General features: G+C 41.5%; 3 protein-coding genes across 3 annotated transcripts; all 3 read left to right on the forward strand.

Annotated features, from left to right (window-relative positions):
• Positions 1-120: 120 nt before the first annotated feature.
• On the forward strand, positions 121-3,509 carry LOC140367765 (uncharacterized). Its single transcript, XM_072454405.1, has 2 exons — positions 121-321; positions 490-3,509. The coding sequence occupies exons 1-2, from the start codon at positions 209-211 to the stop codon at positions 2,627-2,629; spliced, it is 2,253 nt and encodes a 750-aa protein (XP_072310506.1). The 5' UTR covers positions 121-208; the 3' UTR covers positions 2,630-3,509.
• A 4,375-nt stretch (positions 3,510-7,884) lies between these two features.
• dtwd2 (DTW domain containing 2) lies at positions 7,885-9,773 on the forward strand. Its single transcript, XM_072454407.1, has 6 exons — positions 7,885-8,114; positions 8,378-8,468; positions 8,553-8,647; positions 8,723-8,915; positions 8,982-9,110; positions 9,227-9,773. Exons 1-6 carry the CDS (start codon positions 7,948-7,950, stop codon positions 9,404-9,406), a joined length of 855 nt encoding a protein of 284 aa, XP_072310508.1. The 5' UTR covers positions 7,885-7,947; the 3' UTR covers positions 9,407-9,773.
• Positions 9,774-10,261: 488 nt separating this feature from the next.
• On the forward strand, positions 10,262-16,979 carry LOC140367766 (cytotoxic granule associated RNA binding protein TIA1-like). The gene is made up of 13 exons (XM_072454406.1): positions 10,262-10,438; positions 11,827-11,923; positions 12,343-12,441; positions 13,587-13,641; positions 13,708-13,795; positions 13,860-13,935; positions 14,018-14,123; positions 14,229-14,327; positions 14,406-14,490; positions 14,565-14,703; positions 15,006-15,151; positions 15,233-15,606; positions 15,732-16,979. The coding sequence occupies exons 1-12, from the start codon at positions 10,413-10,415 to the stop codon at positions 15,369-15,371; spliced, it is 1,155 nt and encodes a 384-aa protein (XP_072310507.1). The 5' UTR covers positions 10,262-10,412; the 3' UTR covers positions 15,372-15,606; positions 15,732-16,979.
• The last annotated feature ends 2,346 nt before the right edge of the window (positions 16,980-19,325 follow it).

Genomic DNA, 19,325 nt, shown 5'->3' on the forward strand with positions numbered 1-19,325 from the left:
TGAAAATAATTTTGAACATATAAACAGATTATGTATTAGTCATGTTGCAAATCCTTCAGCTGAAACACGGTAAGACTAGTTTTCTATTTCAAGATCATGCTGAGCATGTAAACTCTGTGCTCTCACTGTGCAGCCCAGTCACTTAGAACAGAGCAGCAGTTGCAGTTGCTTTGCAGTGAGAATACTACTTATTTACACTATTATAACAATGGATCCATTTACAGAAGACTTTTCACGAGCAGAAGAAATGACAATGTTGACACATGAAGATATATCTGAAGAAAACGATACTCGAGATGAAGTGGAAAATCTACAAAATAGGTAATAGACTTGATTAAACTAGGTAATTATAAAAAATAACAAATGTAGTTGCAGTTCCATTATTATCTGATTGGCCTGCCAATGTAAAGCTCATGAATTGTGAGAAAACATGGTTCTGCCAATATAATGACAATGTTTTTATTGGCACTTTTTCTTTACTTCCACAAGTTTCCTTGAGGCTGTCCATGATGAAAATATTCAACCAAAGATGCAGTGTCTAATGATGGACTCATCCTTCTCCATGGTGACCATGCAAGGGGAAGACAGTGGCATTGAGTGGGAGACTACTCCAAGTCGCAGCACTACACCGTGGGCATCAGAGATGGGAAATCTCTCTGCAGAGCTCAGTACGACTACAGCCGAGGGACCTGCTCCTTCGGGAACCAATTCAGCTGGCAAAATCATTTTTGTCATGGATGAAGAACTCATCTCAAGACAAAAGAGGACCAAAGAGAAAGGACATGGGTCAAAAGGAAAAGGGGGCATACAGCAAGATTTCATCTTGGGAAGTTCTGACAACGTCTCTAGTAGGCCAGAACTTGTTGCTTTCTCTCAACCCAATGTCAAAGCAGATATAGATGGATGTGAGGAAGAGGCCACTGACCCCTCCAAAGATAAAGAGCAGATGTTATTCAGGCTTGTGTCTGAAGGCTCAGAAATTCTGAACATTATAGTCCCTTCTAAAATTGCCACAGTAGATGAGGAAGAGAGCAAAGAGATAGAGGACAATTTGTCGTATTTGGAGGCAAGTACTGTTGTTAAAGCTAATGAAGAAATCCATGAGCAAATATTTGAAGTGCAAAATGAGGGACTTCAATTACCAGCTACAGGTGTACATTCAATGGATCCTCCGGGAGCCCCAGTACCCAAACCCTCATCAAGGAAACTCCCTAATGCAGATTATTTTGAGGCATTCAGCTTGATTGATGCCCAAGCTCCAGGTGGCCCAGCCGTTACCGAACAAGAAGAAGCTATTACAACCCTGGACACTGAAAACACTGGTCAAGATAAAGTCAACAGAAACATTTCAACATTATCTGTTGATGAGGAAAATGTAGACAACATTAGTTTGGAAGAAATGACCAGTGAGCTGCTGGATGACGTCTTCTATGGCAACACTGACAATTACAGCAAAACAACTGATAAAACTATAAATAATACTAGACGTGTGCCCTCTAGACTTTCGTTAAAACAAACTGGTGCCACATTGTTTGGAAGCCAAGAAGATATTTTAACTCCTGTTTATCTACCTGAAGGACCGCCAAAGATTATTGACCCCATTTTGCTAGAAGAGCCCAAAGCTATGGCGTTTCTTTACACAGACCTTTATGAAGAAGCAACGGGAAGTCGAAAAAAGGAAGAGGATACCGAAAGTATGTCCTCTGAGAAATCTTTTCACAGCAGGCATTCAGACAGAGAAGCCAGAGGTTACTTAGAGAAGTATGCGCTAATAGATGAGACACCTGTTTTAGTACAACAAAAGGAAAAGGTCAAATCTGTGACGGATGCGCCCCGGACAATATGTCAAGATGTGTATGAATTTGATAACATGGTTTCCAAACCTGAAAACAATCAAATATCATACTCTGAAGAAGAGGTAACAGACTTCTTTCGATCTAGTGCTAATTCATCTCCATGTTCCTTTGAGCCATTGTCTCGTTTGGCTGAAGAGGATGAGGATCAAACAGCAACAAAAGACAAAGGAAAGACCAAGAAAAAAGTTGTAATAGTGGAAGAAAGTGTGGCAAAATTCTCAACAGACGCACTTGAGTTTCCTCTTGACGATCCTGATTGGGAGAGTGCTTTTGTTGATGTCATACCTGTGCATGAAAAACAAGACATTGGGATCATACATCAACAACCACTGGAACACATGGATATTCAGCTGCCTGTTGCTCCTCCACGGCTGAAAGCATCATCGCTTCAGAAGGTTCGCCTTGACTTGGCACCTCTTACGCCTGTTGACATACAAGAAGAGATGGAAGCTGGTGCAAAGGAGGAGCGTGAGGAAGAGAAAGAAACAGCATCTCCAGCTGAGACAGCGGATGAGGGTGAAGGAGAAGAGACCTTCAGTGAGCCCACCTCATCGCAAAATACAACACCTGAAGAAATAACTGATGAAGTCATTGATTCTGAAACAAACACCACTGTGAGTGTGTCAGATACAGCTTTTGTGGAGAACAATGAAACAATAGAAGCAAATGTGTCAGAAGAGGTTACCACTGTGTCAAATGAGGAAATGAAAGAAGAGAGCACAAAAGTTCCACATGATGATGTAAAAGAGACAGGGAAGTGTATAATCCTTTAGAAAAGTACGGCTTTACACTGTCATTCATAAACCTAATGGTGAACTTGGGGTTTATCTGAGTTAAAATTAAGTGCAATTTAAAATGTGGTCAATGCTGTCTGTCAATAAGCCTTGCATGTTGCTGTTCAAACTAGAAAGAGAGTTTTAAACTGAGACAGTCCATTTAGTGTTGAGCATGTGTGAAGTGATCAGGCAGATCTTGAGCCAATCTATAAATAGGCTAAGCTTCCAAAATATTCACTGGACACCCCACTCCACATCTCTGGTGCCACTTACGCAATGTGTAAAAAACATGTTGCTGCAGTGGAGGCAACGATCAGCTTGATTTTAAACATACCTAGATTTTAAAGCCTTTTTTGTGGCAGTTTGTATGAAAATATGCTTCTGGTTGAGCGCAATGGCCCAAATGTATCAAGATGATCTGTTTTGAAATGGTATACTAAGACTAAAAATATATATAATAAAACCAGACATGCACTTGTTTGCATTGCACACAATTATGTCTTGTCTTCCATTTTGGACACCTATTATTTTTTTAATACATTGTCAGTGAATTGAACAAACACAAACAAATGCTGCTATTCTGAAATGGTTCACTTTGATGTTGGATTGTTGAGGCATTGAGCATTGTTTACACTCAGCTGTTTACGTCTTTTTACCACAAAAATAACTCTCAGTTACTTATCCGACCAGATTTATCAGACATGTGGCCATTATAATGCCCATTATAATCATCTCGGTCAACAATGAGTCTGCCTATGGGATGGAGATGAAATTATATCTCTCTATATCTATCTATCGCTCTATCTATGATCGATAATGTGTATTTTTGTCACAAAGTGATTTCATGCATTCAAAACATGTTTACAATGTCAGTGTCACATATTTAAAAGTTTGTACCTTTAGTTTATACTATAAAGGGACATCTTAAAGCTTCAACCCACTGAGTGAGTATGAAAGCAGAAAAATACTTTATAATAAAAATATTTCATTGCCATTTTGCAATGCAATATTAATATCTATGAAATCGCTTTTTTTTTCCATTTTCTCATTTGATATCAGCTGTTTTTCCAGCGGATCATCTCCAGTGTCTTCTTCTACATTGTGGTCTGCTGGAGCTGAAGCCTCAAGGAAAACACTGGGTGAGGCAGGCGGCTCTGTAGTGCTCACGTTTGGACGACCCTCAGCACCTCCATTGAACAGAGGAGCACCTTTGGGGACTGGCTGTTGTCTCTGTCCTGCTCTATGGAAATTATTTCTGATTACAGTAGACTTAGACCGTCAAATGCTTTTTTCATTTGTTACTGTGGTTTACCTTGAATTTCCTGTATTGGATACCCATCCATCCATCCATCCATCTTCTGCCGCTTTATCCGGGGCCGGGTCGCGGGGGCAGCAGTCTGAGCAGGGACTCCCAGACTTCCTTCTCCCCAGACACTTCCTCTAACTCCTCCGGGGGGATCCCGAGGCGTTCCCAGGCCAGCCGAGAGACATAGTCTCTCCAGCGTGTCCTGGGTCTTCCCCGGGGCCTCTTCCCGGTGGGACATGCCTGAAACACCTCCCGAGGGAGGCGCCCAGGAGGCATCCGGAACAGATGCCCGAGCCACCTCAGCTGGCTCCTCTCGACGTGGAGGAGCAGCGGCTCTACTCCGAGCTCCCCCCGTGTGGCCGAGCTCCTCACCTTATCTCTAAGGGAGCGCCCAGCCACCCGGCGGAGGAAACTCATTTCGACCGCTTGTATCCGCGATCTTGTTCTTTCGGTCACTACCCAAAGCTCATGACCATAGGTGAGGGCAGGAACGTAGACCGACCGGTAAATAGAGAGCTTTGCCTTTCGGCTCAGCTCCCTCTTCACCACAACAGTCCGATGCAGCGACTGCATCACTGCAGCCGCTGCACCGATCCGCCTGTCGATCTCACGCTCCATCCTTCCCTCACTCGTGAACAAGACCCCGAGATACTTGAACTCCTCCACTTGGGGCAAGGACACCCCACCCACCTGGAGAGGGCAAGCCACCTTTTTCCGGTCGAGAACCATGGCCTCGGATTTGGAGGTGCTGATTCTCATCCCAGCCGCTTCACACTCGGCTGCAAACCGTCCCAGTGCATGTTGCAGGTCCGGGTTTGATGGAGCCATCAGGACAACATCGTCTGCAAACAGCAGAGATGAGATCCTGTGGTCCCCAAACCGGACCCCCTCCGACCCCTGACTGCGCCTAGAAATTCTGTCCATAAAAATTATGAACAGAACCGGTGACACAGGGCAGCCCTGGCGGAGTCCAACATGCACTGGGAACAGGTCTGACTTACTGCCGGCAATGCGAACACAGCTCCTGCTCCGGTCATACAGGGACCGGACAGCCCTGAGCAAAGGGCCCCGGACCCCGTACTCCCGGAGCACCCCCCAAAGGACACCCCGAGGGACACGGTCAAAAGCCTTCTCCAGATCCACAAAGCACATATGGACTGGTTGGGCAAACTCCCATGAACCCTCGAGCACCCGATGGAGGGTATAGAGCTGGTCCAGTGTTCCACGACCGGGACGAAAACCACTCTGCTCCTCCTGAATCCGAGGTTCGACTATCGGTCGGATTCTCCTCTCCAGTACCTTGGAATAGACCTTACCCGGGAGGCTGAGGAGTGTGATCCCTCTGTAGTTGGAACACACCCTCCGGTCCCCCTTCTTGAACAGAGGGACCACCACCCCGGTCTGCCAGTCCAGAGGCACGGTCCCCGAACGCCACGCGATGTTGCAGAGACGTGTCAACCAAGACAGTCCTACAACATCCAGATACTTTAGGTACTCAGGGCGGATCTCATCCACCCCCGGCTTGGGTGATGGATGAGCCAGCCTCCGAGTCCCTGGTCTCTACTTCCTCTTCAGAAGACGTGACTGAGGGATTAAGGAGATCTTCAAAGTATTCCTTCCACCGTCCGACGACATCCCCAGTCGAGGTCAGCAGGCCTCCACCCGCACCGTAAACGGTGTTTGTGAGACACTGCTTCCCCTTCCTGAGGCGCCGGACGGTTTGTCAGAATTTCTTTGGTGCCGACCGATAGTCCTCCTCCATGGCCTCCCCGAACTCCTCCCAGGCCCGGGTTTTTGCCTCTGCGACAGCACGAGCCGCGGCTCGCTTGGCCTGCCGATACCCGTCGATGACCTCCGGAGACCCACAAGCCAGAGTGGCCTGATAGGCCTCCTTCTTTAGTCTGACGGCATCCCTTACTTCCGGTGTCCACCACCGGGTTCGGGGGTTGCCGCCACGACAGGCACCGGAGACCTTGCGACCACAGCTCCGAGCAGCCGCATCAACAATGGAGGCGGAGAACATGGTCCACTCGGACTCAATGTCCCCAGCCTCCCCCGGGACATGGGAGAAGCTCTCCCGGAGGTGCGAGTTGAATACCCTACTGACAGAGGGCTCCACTAGACGTTCCCAACAGACCCTCACAATGCGCTTGGGTCTGCCAAGTCTGTCCGGCTTCCTCCTCCGCCAGCGGATCCAACTCACCACCAGGTGGTGATCGGTTGACAACTCTGCCCCTCTCTTCACCGGAGGTCTGATGACACGACAACTAAGTCGATCATTGACCTCCGGCCTAGGGTGTCCTGGTGCCACGTGCACTGATGGACACCCTTGTGCTTGAACATGGTGTTCGTTATGGACAATCCGTGGCTAGCACAGAAGTCCAATAACTGAACACCGCTCGGGTTCAGATCGGGGAAGCCGTTCTTCCCGATCACCCCTCTCCAGGTGTCACTGTCATTGCCCACGTGGGCGTTGAAGTCCCCCAGTAGAACAACGGAGTCCCCGGTCGGTGCACTGTCCAGTACCCCTCCCAAGGACTCCAAGAAGGCCGGGTACTCTGCACTGCTGTTCGGCCCGTAGGCCGCCACAACAGTGAGAGACCTGTCCCCCACCCGAAGGCGGAGGGACGCGACCCTCTCGTTCACCGGGGTAAACTCCAACACGTGGCGGCTGAGCTGAGGGGCTATCAGCAAGCCCACACCAGCCCGCCGCCTCTCCCCGCGGGCAACACCAGAGAAGTGGAGCGTCCAGCCCCTCTCGAGGAGATGGGTTCAAGAGCCCAAACTGTGCGTGGAGGTGAGGCCGACTATATCTAGTCGGTATCGCTCAACCTCCCGCACAAGCTCAGGCTCTTTCCCCCCCAGCGAGGTGACATTCCATGTCCCCAGAGTCAGTCTCTGTGTCTGGAGATCTGGTCGCCGAGGCCCCTGCCGTCGACTGCCGCCCAGATCTCTCTGCACCGGCCCCTTATGGATCCTCCTGCGGGTGGTGGGCCCACGGGAGGGCGGCCCCACGTCGCTCTTTCGGGCTGTGCCCGGCCGGGCCCCGTGGGGTAAGACCCGGCCACCAGGCGCTCGCCATGGAGCACCCATCCCAGGCCTGGCTCCAGGATGGGGCCCCGGTGACGCCGATCCGGATACCTACAAACTTAAAGGTATGAAAAATGTGTGGGATTATAAAAATGATTTCTTGCAGAAGCAATGTAATTTCAATGTGATTGTGTTTGATTTTATTAATTGATTTATCTTTATTTAACCAGAAGAAGAACTCATTGGAATCAAGACCTCAATAAGTACACAAATAATAAACATTTACAAAAATAATATATTTGTCTAATGTTTTGGTGAAGTTAAGAATTGGATGGCTATTTACTGAACATTTATTTCAAGAAACAAAACAATAATATAAAAAATAACAAAGAAATTATTTTTTTTAAGTAACACAAGTAGCTTATAAGAACGCTGTCCAACATTTTGAATATTGTAGAAAAAGGTTCTGTAAGTTAGTGTTGTTAGTTACAGGATATACAGGTATTCTGCATATCCTGTAACTAACTTAAGGTAGAAAAACTGTACATTATATAGAAGAAACAAAATATGTATATATGACAACATTATGTACTTGTAGTTTTTATTTGAAACATTCATATGTTTACCACTTTGTGCTGTTCTTCATTCATTAATATGAACATTGTTTAATCTGTTTCCATTGCTGCTCTCCGAAGCATTGAATTGAAAAATACATTGAATAGACCAATAAAATACATATTTCATTATATAGTTAAAAAAAACAATTTAATATCAATGAATCCATCAGTCAGTTTATCTTACAAGAGTAGGTGACGCTTTCTCAAAAAGTCTCAAAACGGACCTGCAATGTTCGAGAAGAGAACTGCAGCGTGAGACTGCGGCTGAGTGCTGTCCCTCCGGCCTGCAGTTTCATCGGCGGAAGGTGCGTTTTTGAGCACTCGGAAATAAGAGCTTTTAGTTGGCAATAACGAACACAACAATGGACAATGGTCATTTTTGTGCATCCAGCAATTCTGATGAAACAGAGAAAAGACGTGGCGACAATTCTTCAGCTGAGCTAGACAATGTACTAGAGGACGCTTTTGGTGAGCTAACTGTTCTTCCTGTGGAGACTGAAGACAGAAGACCAACGTGCTTACGCTGCCGGTGAGAGCACTAAGCTAAGGCGAATGCTAATGCTAACGCTAGCTAGTGGGACTTTCAATATTTGCCAATAGAAATACGGGCTTTGTCCAGTTTAAGTTATTAAATGAGGCCATTTCAATTATGGAAAAGTCAACTTAAATATTAATGACTATTAAATTATAAATGACTCATAATGGAATGTAACTTAAAGTGACCAATAATCGTGTTATTTTACATTTTCTCACTGTGTGATTGAATTGATTTGTGTCTTGTCCTCCACGTAGTCGTCCTGAGAAGGTCTGTCTCTGTCCCTTTCTTCCACAACAACCCCTTGATGTATCCACGTGTTTATATATAGTGCAGCACCCCAATGAAGTAAGTTTGTTCTACAAACAATGCAATTACGATACACTTGAATTAAGTTTCTTTATAATCGTGTACTACAACAATAATTCACAGGAAAGCAGAGTTCTTCGCACTGTGCCTCTTCTTGCTGCATGTTTGCCTCAGGGTAAATGTAACGTGATTGTCGGAAGAAGATTCAGTGAGGAAAGGTAAGTGTTCAACAGTCTTCTTTTACATATCACATTTATTTACTGGCATGTTAATGATCTTTCTTAATATTTTAGGTATCCAGATCTGGCTGCAGTTTGTCAGGATAGAAAAACACTAATCCTGTATCCAGGACCAAACGCCCAGAATCTGGAGGAACTTGATGAAGAGAAACTTAACACACAACATAATGTTATTCTCATTGACGGTACTTGGAGCCAGGCTAAAAACATGTTCCTCAAAAATACTATGTTCCATTTGCCCAAACAGGTAAATGATGAATAACAAAAATATTAATTATATATAACTTTCATACATTTATCATTTGTATTACAGATACAGCTCAACAGAGTTATCTCAAGTCAGTACGTGATTCGGACTCAGCCCTCTAATATTTGTCTCTCCACACTGGAGTGTGCTGCTGTCACTCTTTCCATCCTCGAACGCAATGATAATATACAAGAGGTGAGCTTACTCAGCATACATTTACTTATTATATAAGATTTGTATGAAAATTTTGTTTCTAAATTACCATGTTATTACAAAGCACATAGTGAGTGACCTTGTAATTTTGTCTCCAGGTCCTGTTGAGGCCATTAAGAGCCCTCTGTTCTTTTCAGTTGCAACACGGTGCTCAGGTACATCACAGTAAGGAACATCTTCTTAAGACTGGCATGTATGACAAGCCTATGCCCAAAAACAAACGCAAGATAAAAAGGATGGAAAAACTTGTCAACGATCGTCATATCTGTCCTAGATGACAACAGAGGGTCGACAAAGTCCTACTTGTTTAATAGTTTGTGTTCACGTTTTAGACTTTGATGATGTGTAACAGGGTGGGCGGGGCCTGTGTAACTATGTGAGATTCTGTGTTTTTGAAAGAAATATCCAAAACAGAAATCCACAAACGTTGAACTTTATCATTATTTGTTTGGGACTGGCTCCACGAACTCATATTAATATTTCAACTGACAACAAGCTATGGTGTTGAATTATGCACCACTTTCACTATTGTGAAAAAATAATATAACTTTTGTTAATTTGCACTGACAAGTCATTGAACATTGTGACCGTTTTTGTTTCATGTGGATTGTTGGCCCATTAATTACAGAGTTATGAACCACAAACCAGGTCAACAAATCTACAATCTAACAACAAATCCCACCACATCATTCTGACCTGCTCCAGCTCAATATTAAACTATATTGATTCTACAATGTTGTGATTTCACATGAAAGCAACCTATTTATTATAATTATTCCATGTTTTGTCCATTTATAGTGTTGTTTTCTTTTTGCCTTTTAGAGGCAAGACTGATTCACACCATTAACCTTAGGGAGTATTTGTTAGTCAGGTTATTTATTTATGATACATTATGATTAACAATTCCTTGTATGAGGTAACAAGGTGTAGGTCCCCAAAGGAATACATGTTCATTATTTAAGCCTTGATTGAAGTGTACAACAGGCCTGCTTTATCTCATATAGGAAGCACACGAGCCTGGTTCAATGTGAAGAGATTGTGTCTACATGTTTTCTTACACAAAATAAAGTTTTTGAACAGTAAAGCGTCTCTTCTGTCATGTTGCGTGGTTGTGCTGCGCATGCGCGTTGTGCCTCCTCCAGCTCTCGGCTCAGGCTGCTTCATTGTTTAATCTGGAGCAAACAGCGGCGCTAAATTACATCATTTTAAAGATACTATAGATTTACGTCCACAGTCGGGATTTCATCTGGTTGTGACTTGTTCTCGACCAGTGAGCGAATCAAAATGGACGAGGATCAGCCCAAAACGCTGTAAGTCTGCATTACATTTAGCCTAGCCTTGTTTTCATCTTCAAACGGGGAGTTACTCCGGCATCTCCTAAACCCAGCATCTTCATAACATGCACTCGACTCCAGGATAAACCCCGTGTTGTGGTGTGCATAAGACGTGTTGTGTGTGCATTCAGTTAAAGGCAACATGCACATCAGATTGTAATAGTTGTGGGTTTACTGAATGTTTGCAGGCCAGATGCATAATTAAACTGGAGGACAAAACATTCATTGGTTAAACTTGCATCTGCCAATGCGGCTTTATCTTCTTTTTAGCGTAATAAAAACTGTATCCGTTGTGCATTGCATTTAGATCTAATTCAACACAATGAGGTTTGTGCTGCCTGAGCCATGAGGATGTGATAATAAATATCTCCTTAAGCCCAGATGTGCAAACCACAGTCTGTGGCGCTCACTAGTTCCTCTTTTAGTTTGTTTTACCCTTTAATGGTCTCTCCGTGAAACAAGACTATGCAAACTCTATCTCTTGGTACACAACAATATTGATCTTTACCGGTTGAGGTCATGGTTTATGGTGAAATAAAAATGTATATTGCATAATAACTACGGTAATATGTTTTACAGTGTATATAATAAATGAATGCCTACATGTAACAAAAATGAAATAAAATGACCAAAAAACGGATCTGTTCTACAGTCTTGCTCAATCTGACCAGCAAATTGTGCAATTAAACACTTTCAGCGTCACCAAAAGGACCCACAGAGTATTTTATTATGTATAAAACATGTTCTCCCTTTCAGATCAGTACTAGAAAACGTTGCACATCACACACTTTCCATCTTACATCCCTTTTGGGGGTACATGCCCCCTGCCTGAAGAAATAGACAAGGCCTTACAGTTCTCTCAGCCCACATTAGTGTGTGTTTGTGGGGTCTTGGGGTCTTGGGGTCTTGGGGTCTTGGGGTTAGGGTCTTGGCCCCCTACTTTACACTCAAAAGTGATCTGGGGGTGAGGACATGTTGAAGCCTCAGCCCACACCAAAGCACTAACTAGGACTGGGAAACAATATTGTTTCAAATTATACTGCAATACAGATTTGTTGTGATCTGCGTTTGGTTTTGGAAACCCTGTATTGCAACACCTTAATGACATCTTACATTACTGAAGCTGCATTGTTAAAAAGCTCCACTGCTTTTGGTCAATAGTGGACATGAATTATAGGACAGCAGGGGGCAGCACTGAACATCTTTGAGCTGAACCTCAGGCAGGAACTTCTCAAACTCAAACCCTACTAATGCTGGAGAAAACCATGAGGGGTTAATAGGGTAAAATGGTGACATTTTTGTTAATCTTTTTGTTTTTCTGTCTGTATAATACAATATAAAAGTATGTTCATTTGTGTTTTTAGGTATGTGGGGAATCTGTCTCGAGATGTTACAGAAGCCCTAATCTTGGAGTTGTTTGGTCAGATTGGACCTTGCAAGAGCTGTAAAATGATTGTAGATGTAAGTCTGAAGTATTCACATTTGGCATAAAGGTGCTCTATGTAACTTATGTTGTCAGCTACCAGCTTGTCTCCATAGAGATACATTGCGTTGGTTGGAATGTTCCACAGTATGGAATTAAAGTGATCTTTCTTGCATAAGGTTGGGCAACATTGACAACAATAAATATCTCAATGTTTTTGTTTTTTAGTCTACAATGATATTCTGATGATATTTTACCTTTACCTATCTTAAAGTATGTACTAAATGTGCCTGTAAATGTCTTGGTTTAGGTTCAAGAAACAATAATAATACAAAGTTCTACTACTGTGATGGAGAAAATTTGATTTAATATAAATAGCTTTTTTTGGGTTTGATGTAGTTTGTTAGAAATAATGAATGTTCTTTTGTGACTACATGTTGAATCTTTTTCATTATAGACTGCTGGTCATGACCCTTACTGCTTTGTGGAGTTTTATGAGCATAGGCATGCCACTGCCACAATTGCAGCCATGAACGGTCGGAAAATATTGGGTAAGGTAAGCTACCATTTCTCCTGACTGAGTAAAAGGCATGGCAAGAGCAAAACATATATAAAGTGTATTTCTGTGAAGGTCTGACAACCCCTGTAGTGCACATTCATTATGATAATTATTTTAGAATCATCTATATATCTTTCTATAAGTAATACATGTAATGTATGTAATATATGTGAGAAAGTAACAATTTCTATGTATAATAACTTTTCAATTCAATTCAATTCAATTCAATTGACTAGGATTCTAGTCAAATTTGTTTTTGTATTCCACTTTAATCAAGACTTTACCATGCAACAAAAATATACACATTCTGCAAGTGTTCTTTTCCTTGGCAGTATATTTACCATTTGATGGAAGTATCACTGGAGCTGCATATCATCTATATTACATGACACAAAAGACTTCCCTTATTATGTGATCCTATTATACCATTACAATAATGAATTTGTGTTTTTAGGATACTTTTAATGTTTGTACTCGCTGTTACAAGATACCGACTGATTGTATCAACTGACAGCTGTGGATGTGGTGCAGTGGCACAGTGGACACATGTGGACACATTTCAATCACTGAAAGTAGAGCAAGTCCTTAAATCTAAAATCCATCCTGGTCCAAACACAATCATTGTTTCTATATATGTTTTTCTGGGAGCACCAAAGTGGTTGATTGCATTCTGGCCCCTGTTTGTCTTTTCTGTTTTTTTCTTTTCTGCAAAGTTATTTCCATATATATTCCTAACCACAATTTCACAACAATCCATTCTGTTGAAAATATTTTATCCTCAACAGGTATTGAAGGACCATTTGAGGAGTATAACAAGTTCGTAAAAATCACTTGTTTGTAAGTCCCTTATTATTTGGACCTTACCTGCTACAGTTTTACTCCAATTCTTATTGGTGTGACTTTGAAACTTTCCTGATCACAATAGTATCCTATTTCTCTCCACTCTATTTACCTTTTGTTTCACGATGGTTTGTAAATGTGTGAAATGGCAAAGGTGTTTTTGGCTGTGGAAAACATGAAATCGCTTACAAAGACTGCGTTAAACCTATGACATACTGGTGTGTTCATGTACTGCCTAAACCTTTAAGCTACATTTATTCAACCATCCCCTTCCCCTTTTCCCCCAATTTATTTTTCTGCAGGAAGTTAAAGTTAACTGGGCTACTACACCAACAAGTCAAAAGAAAGACACAAGCAGTAAGTCTGAAATAAATGTGTGAATATTGTGAATCAGCTCAACCAGTAAATTATTTATTTTTATAGGTCATTTTCATGTTTTTGTGGGCGATTTAAGTCCAGAGATAACCACAGAGGACATCAAAGCTGCCTTTGCTCCATTTGGGAAAATATCGTAAGTTTAGAAGAAATTAACAAATGCTGAATGAAAGTGACATACTTTTGTTTGTGTCTTTTAGAGATTGTAGAGTGGTCAAAGATATGGCTACAGGGAAATCCAAAGGCTATGGCTTTGTTTCCTTCTTCAACAAATGGGTATGTACAGTTTTGTAAGTATTTTCATATTACATTATTATGCAGTGTTATTATTATGCATTATTGTTTACTCTCCTAATAGGATGCTGAAAATGCCATTCAGCAGATGGGAGGCCAGTGGTTGGGAGGAAGACAAATTAGGACTAACTGGGCCACAAGAAAGCCTGCTCCAAAAACTACAAATGAATGTATGTATATTACAGTTACACCTAAATTAATATTGTCTTACAAATGTTGACATGTTTGTAGAAAATACATTCACTAAAATGTCTGCATTTTTCATATCACCAAAGCACCCAATGCCAAGCAGCTGTCGTTTGATGAGGTGGTCAACCAGTCCAGCCATAGCAACTGCACGGTTTACTGTGGAGGAGTCACATCTGGCCTCTCCGGTACCTAACACGTTTTTACTGTAAATGCAAGGAAATAAGTCCCATTGTTTATCAATCTATTTCTCTCTATCTTTTTAGAGCAAATAATGAGACAGACTTTCTCACTGTTTGGCCCAATAATGGAAGTTCGTGTTTTCCCCGACAAAGGCTACTCATTTGTTCGGTAAGCTCTTAGCTTAAAACATATTTGTAACATTTGTTCGTCTTCATTGTCTTTTTTGTTCATTCTAAATATAGATTCAACACGCATGAAGCAGCAGCTCATGCCATTGTGTCTGTAAATGGTACTTCCATTGAGGGGTATGTTGTCAAATGTTACTGGGGTAAAGAAACGACAGACCTGGTCTCTCCAGTACAACCGGTGCAGATACCACAGGTGAGCTTTATATTGTAGATGTGCTGATTGTTTAAAGCCCTAACCAGCTATTATTTTTCATTTGAAAACTTAACATTTGTCAGATTGTACCAACTATTGTTCTTCCTGGTTTTATTGAGTTTTATGTTTCTGAATCTAATTACAAGACTATTTGTCCATCTGATCCATGTCATTTCTTAGACTTCTTTCAAACTTGCCTTGTCTTACCAAAGACACATACACGAGCAGAGAAAACCACAGCTCCCACTGTTCTGCCATAGCTAATATTCTACCTCATGATATATATATTTTTTTGCCCACAGAACACTGTGAGCTTCACTGCACAGCCCTATAATCAATGGGGTCAGTGGTATGGTAACACGCAGCAAATCGGTCAATATGTTCCCAATGGCTGGCAAATGCCAAGTTTTGGAGTCTATGGACAGTCGTGGGATCAGCAGGCCTACAAGTATGTGGAACAACTGCCTTTATTATTTGTCCCTATGCTCCCCATTTATTTACGTATACGTGTATGTGTTTTCTGTTCCAGTCACTTACATGCTGGAGCGGGTTGGATCGGTGTAGGGGCCCTGTGCAATGGTGGCTTGGTGGACACGGCACAGGGAGTTAATGGGACGGTGCTAACCACTCAGACTGGCCTGGGAACAGCTGGCTTCCACACACACTGAACTCTGGCAACAGGAGCCCTCCAAACAAATCTCTGAGGTCATAAGGAACAAAGAATGGGAGTTCAACTCGCAACCTCTCTGATACGACACAAATGCCCTTACAAGAGGATGCTTTTTCTCGACCGTATCGGCCTTTAGCTTCACCCATTGCTCACCTGTACATCTATGCACTCAATGCAGTTAAAGGCCCACCGTTAAATCTTCTTGAGTTTCTTTTTTTTAGTGCCAATTAATTGTGAATGGCCAAAAAAAATGGCGCTAAATCAAAGAAAAACAGTATGTGGACAAAAAAAAGGGTTAATTTGAAGCTTCATTCTTTACCCCTCCAAGCCAAAGAGCAAGAACAGAATTTGAAACCAGTGAATAGCCACAGTGAGACGAGGTATGCTCATAACCTGTTCTTAGTAACAAATAAGTGAGTCATTTATTCAGCGTGTATTGAGCGTAAATTGCAGGAAAGTACTTGGGTGTCGTCTTTCTGTGAGTTAGTTGTAGACCTGTTGAGGCTGGGGCTTTAACCAATCAAGACTGTCCAGCTGTCTATCATTTCTCTCACCCAAATGACGGACTTGAAAACCTGTGCATGAACTGATGCCTTCATAAGTCCCTTACATTCTCCTGATTCACAATGAACTATGCCATTTTGCTCTCTATAAAATATTATAATTTACTTTTTGTTAGAGGGGATTTCACAATGCTTACCTTGTCAAGGAACATTTCGCCTTTATGCTTTGTTTTGGGACTGTCTTATAAAAGAATTTGCAGTGACACTTCTGAAAAATGTCACACCTTGTTATTGTTTCTAAATCATTAAGTGGAAGTCTATGTCAACTTTATTTTTTTATTTGTCAATTGATGAAACTAGTTGCAGGGATTACGGTCACTTTTACCTTACTCAGAGGCAGACAAATGTTGCAAAATTATGCTATAATTGTGCAACATACTGTAGGTTATTTTCACAACTTTTGAAACCCTTGTAGTTTATATTTTTATTCCACTTGGTTTTCATGTAAATACCAAATCTGTTCAAATGTAATGACTTTGTATAACAACAACATAGGAGACATGCTTCAGGCTCTGGTGATGGGGAGCGGACCAGTGTTCCCACAGACTTATGTTCCCACATTTAAGATGTTTTTAGTAAATTAAATAATCTCCCATCCACTCTCATTCAGGCCATAACCCTAATCTCAAAACCAGATCGAAATGTGGGACCATAAAGCTGTGGGTATATTGTACCCTTTTTGGGGAATGTAGAGGTGACCCCGATGATAGTAGGCCTATAGAAACCTGTGATAGTCAAGTGCTTATCCATGTGCAGTAGAAAGGGGAAACATGTAGCTCTCCCAGAGACTTGGTGCTCACAGTTTTGTTATTCAGTGCAATACTTAGTATCTGCCAAGTAGTGCTTTGTTTTAAGTTAATAACAGTAAACCAGGTTATTTTTTAAACATAAGCTCAGATTTTTGCACTGTCACATTGTATTTGCCTTATTATATATGTTTTAATATAACCGGATCAATGAATGTTTATCCTTGACTTTCGTAGTTTTATGTTATTGAACATGCTTTATGTTTCTGCATCTTATTAAAATACTCATGCTGATAAGTGCTTACAATATGTTTGTAAGATTATGTGCAACGTTTTTGCAACGCTCACAGAAAACGAGAAGCCAACTTCAACTCCTTTTGCAGCTTCTCTCGCAGGCTGAATATTATGTCATGTGACTTTCATCAGCCAATCGAAAGTCACGTTGCAAGCGCAAATCTGCGAATGACTGCGCCATGGTAGTATAATACATGGGCTACATGGAGACAAAAGGGTTATATTTTTTATAATATAATATAATGTACTATAACATAATATAATAGATCCATGGTGCGTCCACAGAGCACTCAAAACGCCTCAAACAACTATAAAACAGGCCTGAGTGTGGCGCTGTGACACTGCCACAGAAAGACAAAACAGAAGAAGAGATGGCATGGCGCATGCGCAGAAAAGTTGCGAGACATAAACAGAAAGTTAACGGAGATACTTTTTAAAGGATACCCGGATAATATAATAGATCCAGGGGGTACCCCCCAAAAGGGTATTATTTGTACCAACTCAACAACTCAAAATTTATTTTAGAATAAAAATGAGTTCGTTTATTGCTATATTTATTTGTTAAAAATATTCCCCAAAAAAAACAATAAATACGTGCACCATCGGTGCGCTATTAGTTTTGATTTTTAGGGGCAAAGTTGTCTGTAAAGTCTGATAAAGAGGCTAATGTAAAGCAGTGCTCTCTTGTTCCACTGATACTGAAGTGAACTTTAGTGTTAAAACTTCTCAGAAACTTTATTTTCTTACCACCACAATCGAGTAAACGTTAGTCACGTCTATTATTGTGATATAACCGTTATAGCGTTGTTGTTGTTTTATGTCTACTGCTGCCGGACGTGATGTCATCGCAGATCAGTAGTGATCAGTGACAATAACATCAAGAATGAAAAAGGCAATGAAAATTGTTTTTATATTTTAACAACACAAATTAATTTATGTCACAAGCATTTATTTTCATTCAGTACTGTATTTACACCATGTGAAGTGTAGGCAATACACTGACTATAGCTATTCATTACATCTAGTGCATGTGTATTTAAGATCTCACTTAGTATATGTAGAGCATTTATTATTCCTTTATGAAACATTCATTTTAGATATGTTTATACTGGTGTATTCTGCAGCCAATGAAACCTTGTGTGAAAAGTTCATTTGTAAATTTGTAATTGAAATTCTGATTTTAGAAGCCCTATGTTTTAAACGTGTTGTGTTTTAACAGGGTAACCTAGAAAAAGAAAACTTTTACAGGTTTTTATCTATATAAATAAATAAAATTAAATGAATGAAAACCTCGTTCTATACAGTAACTCCCAATAAACAATAAAATAATATTCTACAAAATGGAATGTCGGTGTAATCCCTCATTCGTCCAGGCGTGTTCCATAGTAGAAAAAGCTTCAGTTGTAGTCATCTATTTTTTCTAACTGAGTCCAGATGACTACAACTGAAGCTTTTTCTACTACAAAATGGAATGTTTATTGTAGGTGTGATAGTTTGACTGAAACATAATGTATTCACCAGCAGATGGCAGCAGACATCTGTGCTAGAGATGGACACAGAGATACTACATGACCATGAAAAACCGTGTTTCAGAGCGGCACAAATTCTACAGCCTCTGAAAAATATGTTTCTCAATGTTATTTCTCAGTCATGGTCGTGATGGTTCTGCTCCATCAAGATTTAGATCTAAGCCTCAGTCTTGGCAATCTCAGAGGTACATGTGTTCCTGCACTGCATTTTCAGCATTTCTCAAGGCACTTAACTTGTTGCACATTTTAGCCTGCCTCTCCTGCACCAACAACCTGTCTTCTAAAAAAAAGGAAATAATTCAAAAAAAAAAACACAGGCCACAAACAGGAGTTCATGAACTACAATTAGGTCGTGTCTTAACTCATTAGCTCAGGGCTGCAGTGTTATAGCTGAACAATCAAGTAAACAGAGTGCCTATTGCCTACCCGATAACCTTAGTGTCCTTGTGTCAGTTGCTGAGTTAAACAACCAGACAGTAGGGTCCCATTCTAATCAACAGCTCAATTCACCCCTGTCCTGTTCTGATTGTCGATAACTGTGCTACACTCCACATTGACTTGGAGGATGGATGAATTGAGTTGTTTATATTGTTTGCAAAAAATCTCCATCAATTCAACCATTTTATTTCTGTAATCTGTCTTTGCAGTCATCTGAAGCCATGCTAATGAGTGTTCTGGGTCTGTTGTATGTCAGCCATGTGAAACTTTCCCTCCGCTCTTCGCCTGCTTCCTGATTGTTGTGCAGAGTGGAGTCATCAGCAGATCCATCACAGGGCCACTGCCTGAGGAAACACAGGCCAATTATGGCCATAAATAATAA

The sequence above is a fragment of the Eucyclogobius newberryi genome, unplaced genomic scaffold, assembly GCF_026437365.1.
Source record: "Eucyclogobius newberryi isolate DKJ021-1_F unplaced genomic scaffold, fEucNew1.0.hap1 SCAF_2, whole genome shotgun sequence".
NCBI lineage: Eukaryota > Metazoa > Chordata > Actinopteri > Gobiiformes > Gobiidae > Eucyclogobius > Eucyclogobius newberryi.

What these genes read in the sequence shown, in the direction of transcription:
- LOC140367765 (XM_072454405.1), top strand. Translation starts at nt 209, where the DNA reads ATGGATCCATTTACAGAAGACTTTTCACGAGCAGAAGAAATGACAATG. An exon ending in GTGGAAAATCTACAAAATAG is followed by an intron (nt 322 to 489) that starts GTAATAGACTTG and finishes TACTTCCACAAG; the next exon opens with TTTCCTTGAGGCTGTCCATG.
- dtwd2 (XM_072454407.1), top strand. Translation starts at nt 7,948, where the DNA reads ATGGACAATGGTCATTTTTGTGCATCCAGCAATTCTGATGAAACAGAG. An exon ending in AGAAGATTCAGTGAGGAAAG is followed by an intron (nt 8,648 to 8,722) that starts GTAAGTGTTCAA and finishes TTAATATTTTAG; the next exon opens with GTATCCAGATCTGGCTGCAG. An exon ending in GCAATGATAATATACAAGAG is followed by an intron (nt 9,111 to 9,226) that starts GTGAGCTTACTC and finishes TTTTGTCTCCAG; the next exon opens with GTCCTGTTGAGGCCATTAAG.
- LOC140367766 (XM_072454406.1), top strand. Translation starts at nt 10,413, where the DNA reads ATGGACGAGGATCAGCCCAAAACGCT. An exon ending in GCTGTAAAATGATTGTAGAT is followed by an intron (nt 11,924 to 12,342) that starts GTAAGTCTGAAG and finishes TTTTCATTATAG; the next exon opens with ACTGCTGGTCATGACCCTTA. An exon ending in GTCGGAAAATATTGGGTAAG is followed by an intron (nt 12,442 to 13,586) that starts GTAAGCTACCAT and finishes ATTTTTCTGCAG; the next exon opens with GAAGTTAAAGTTAACTGGGC.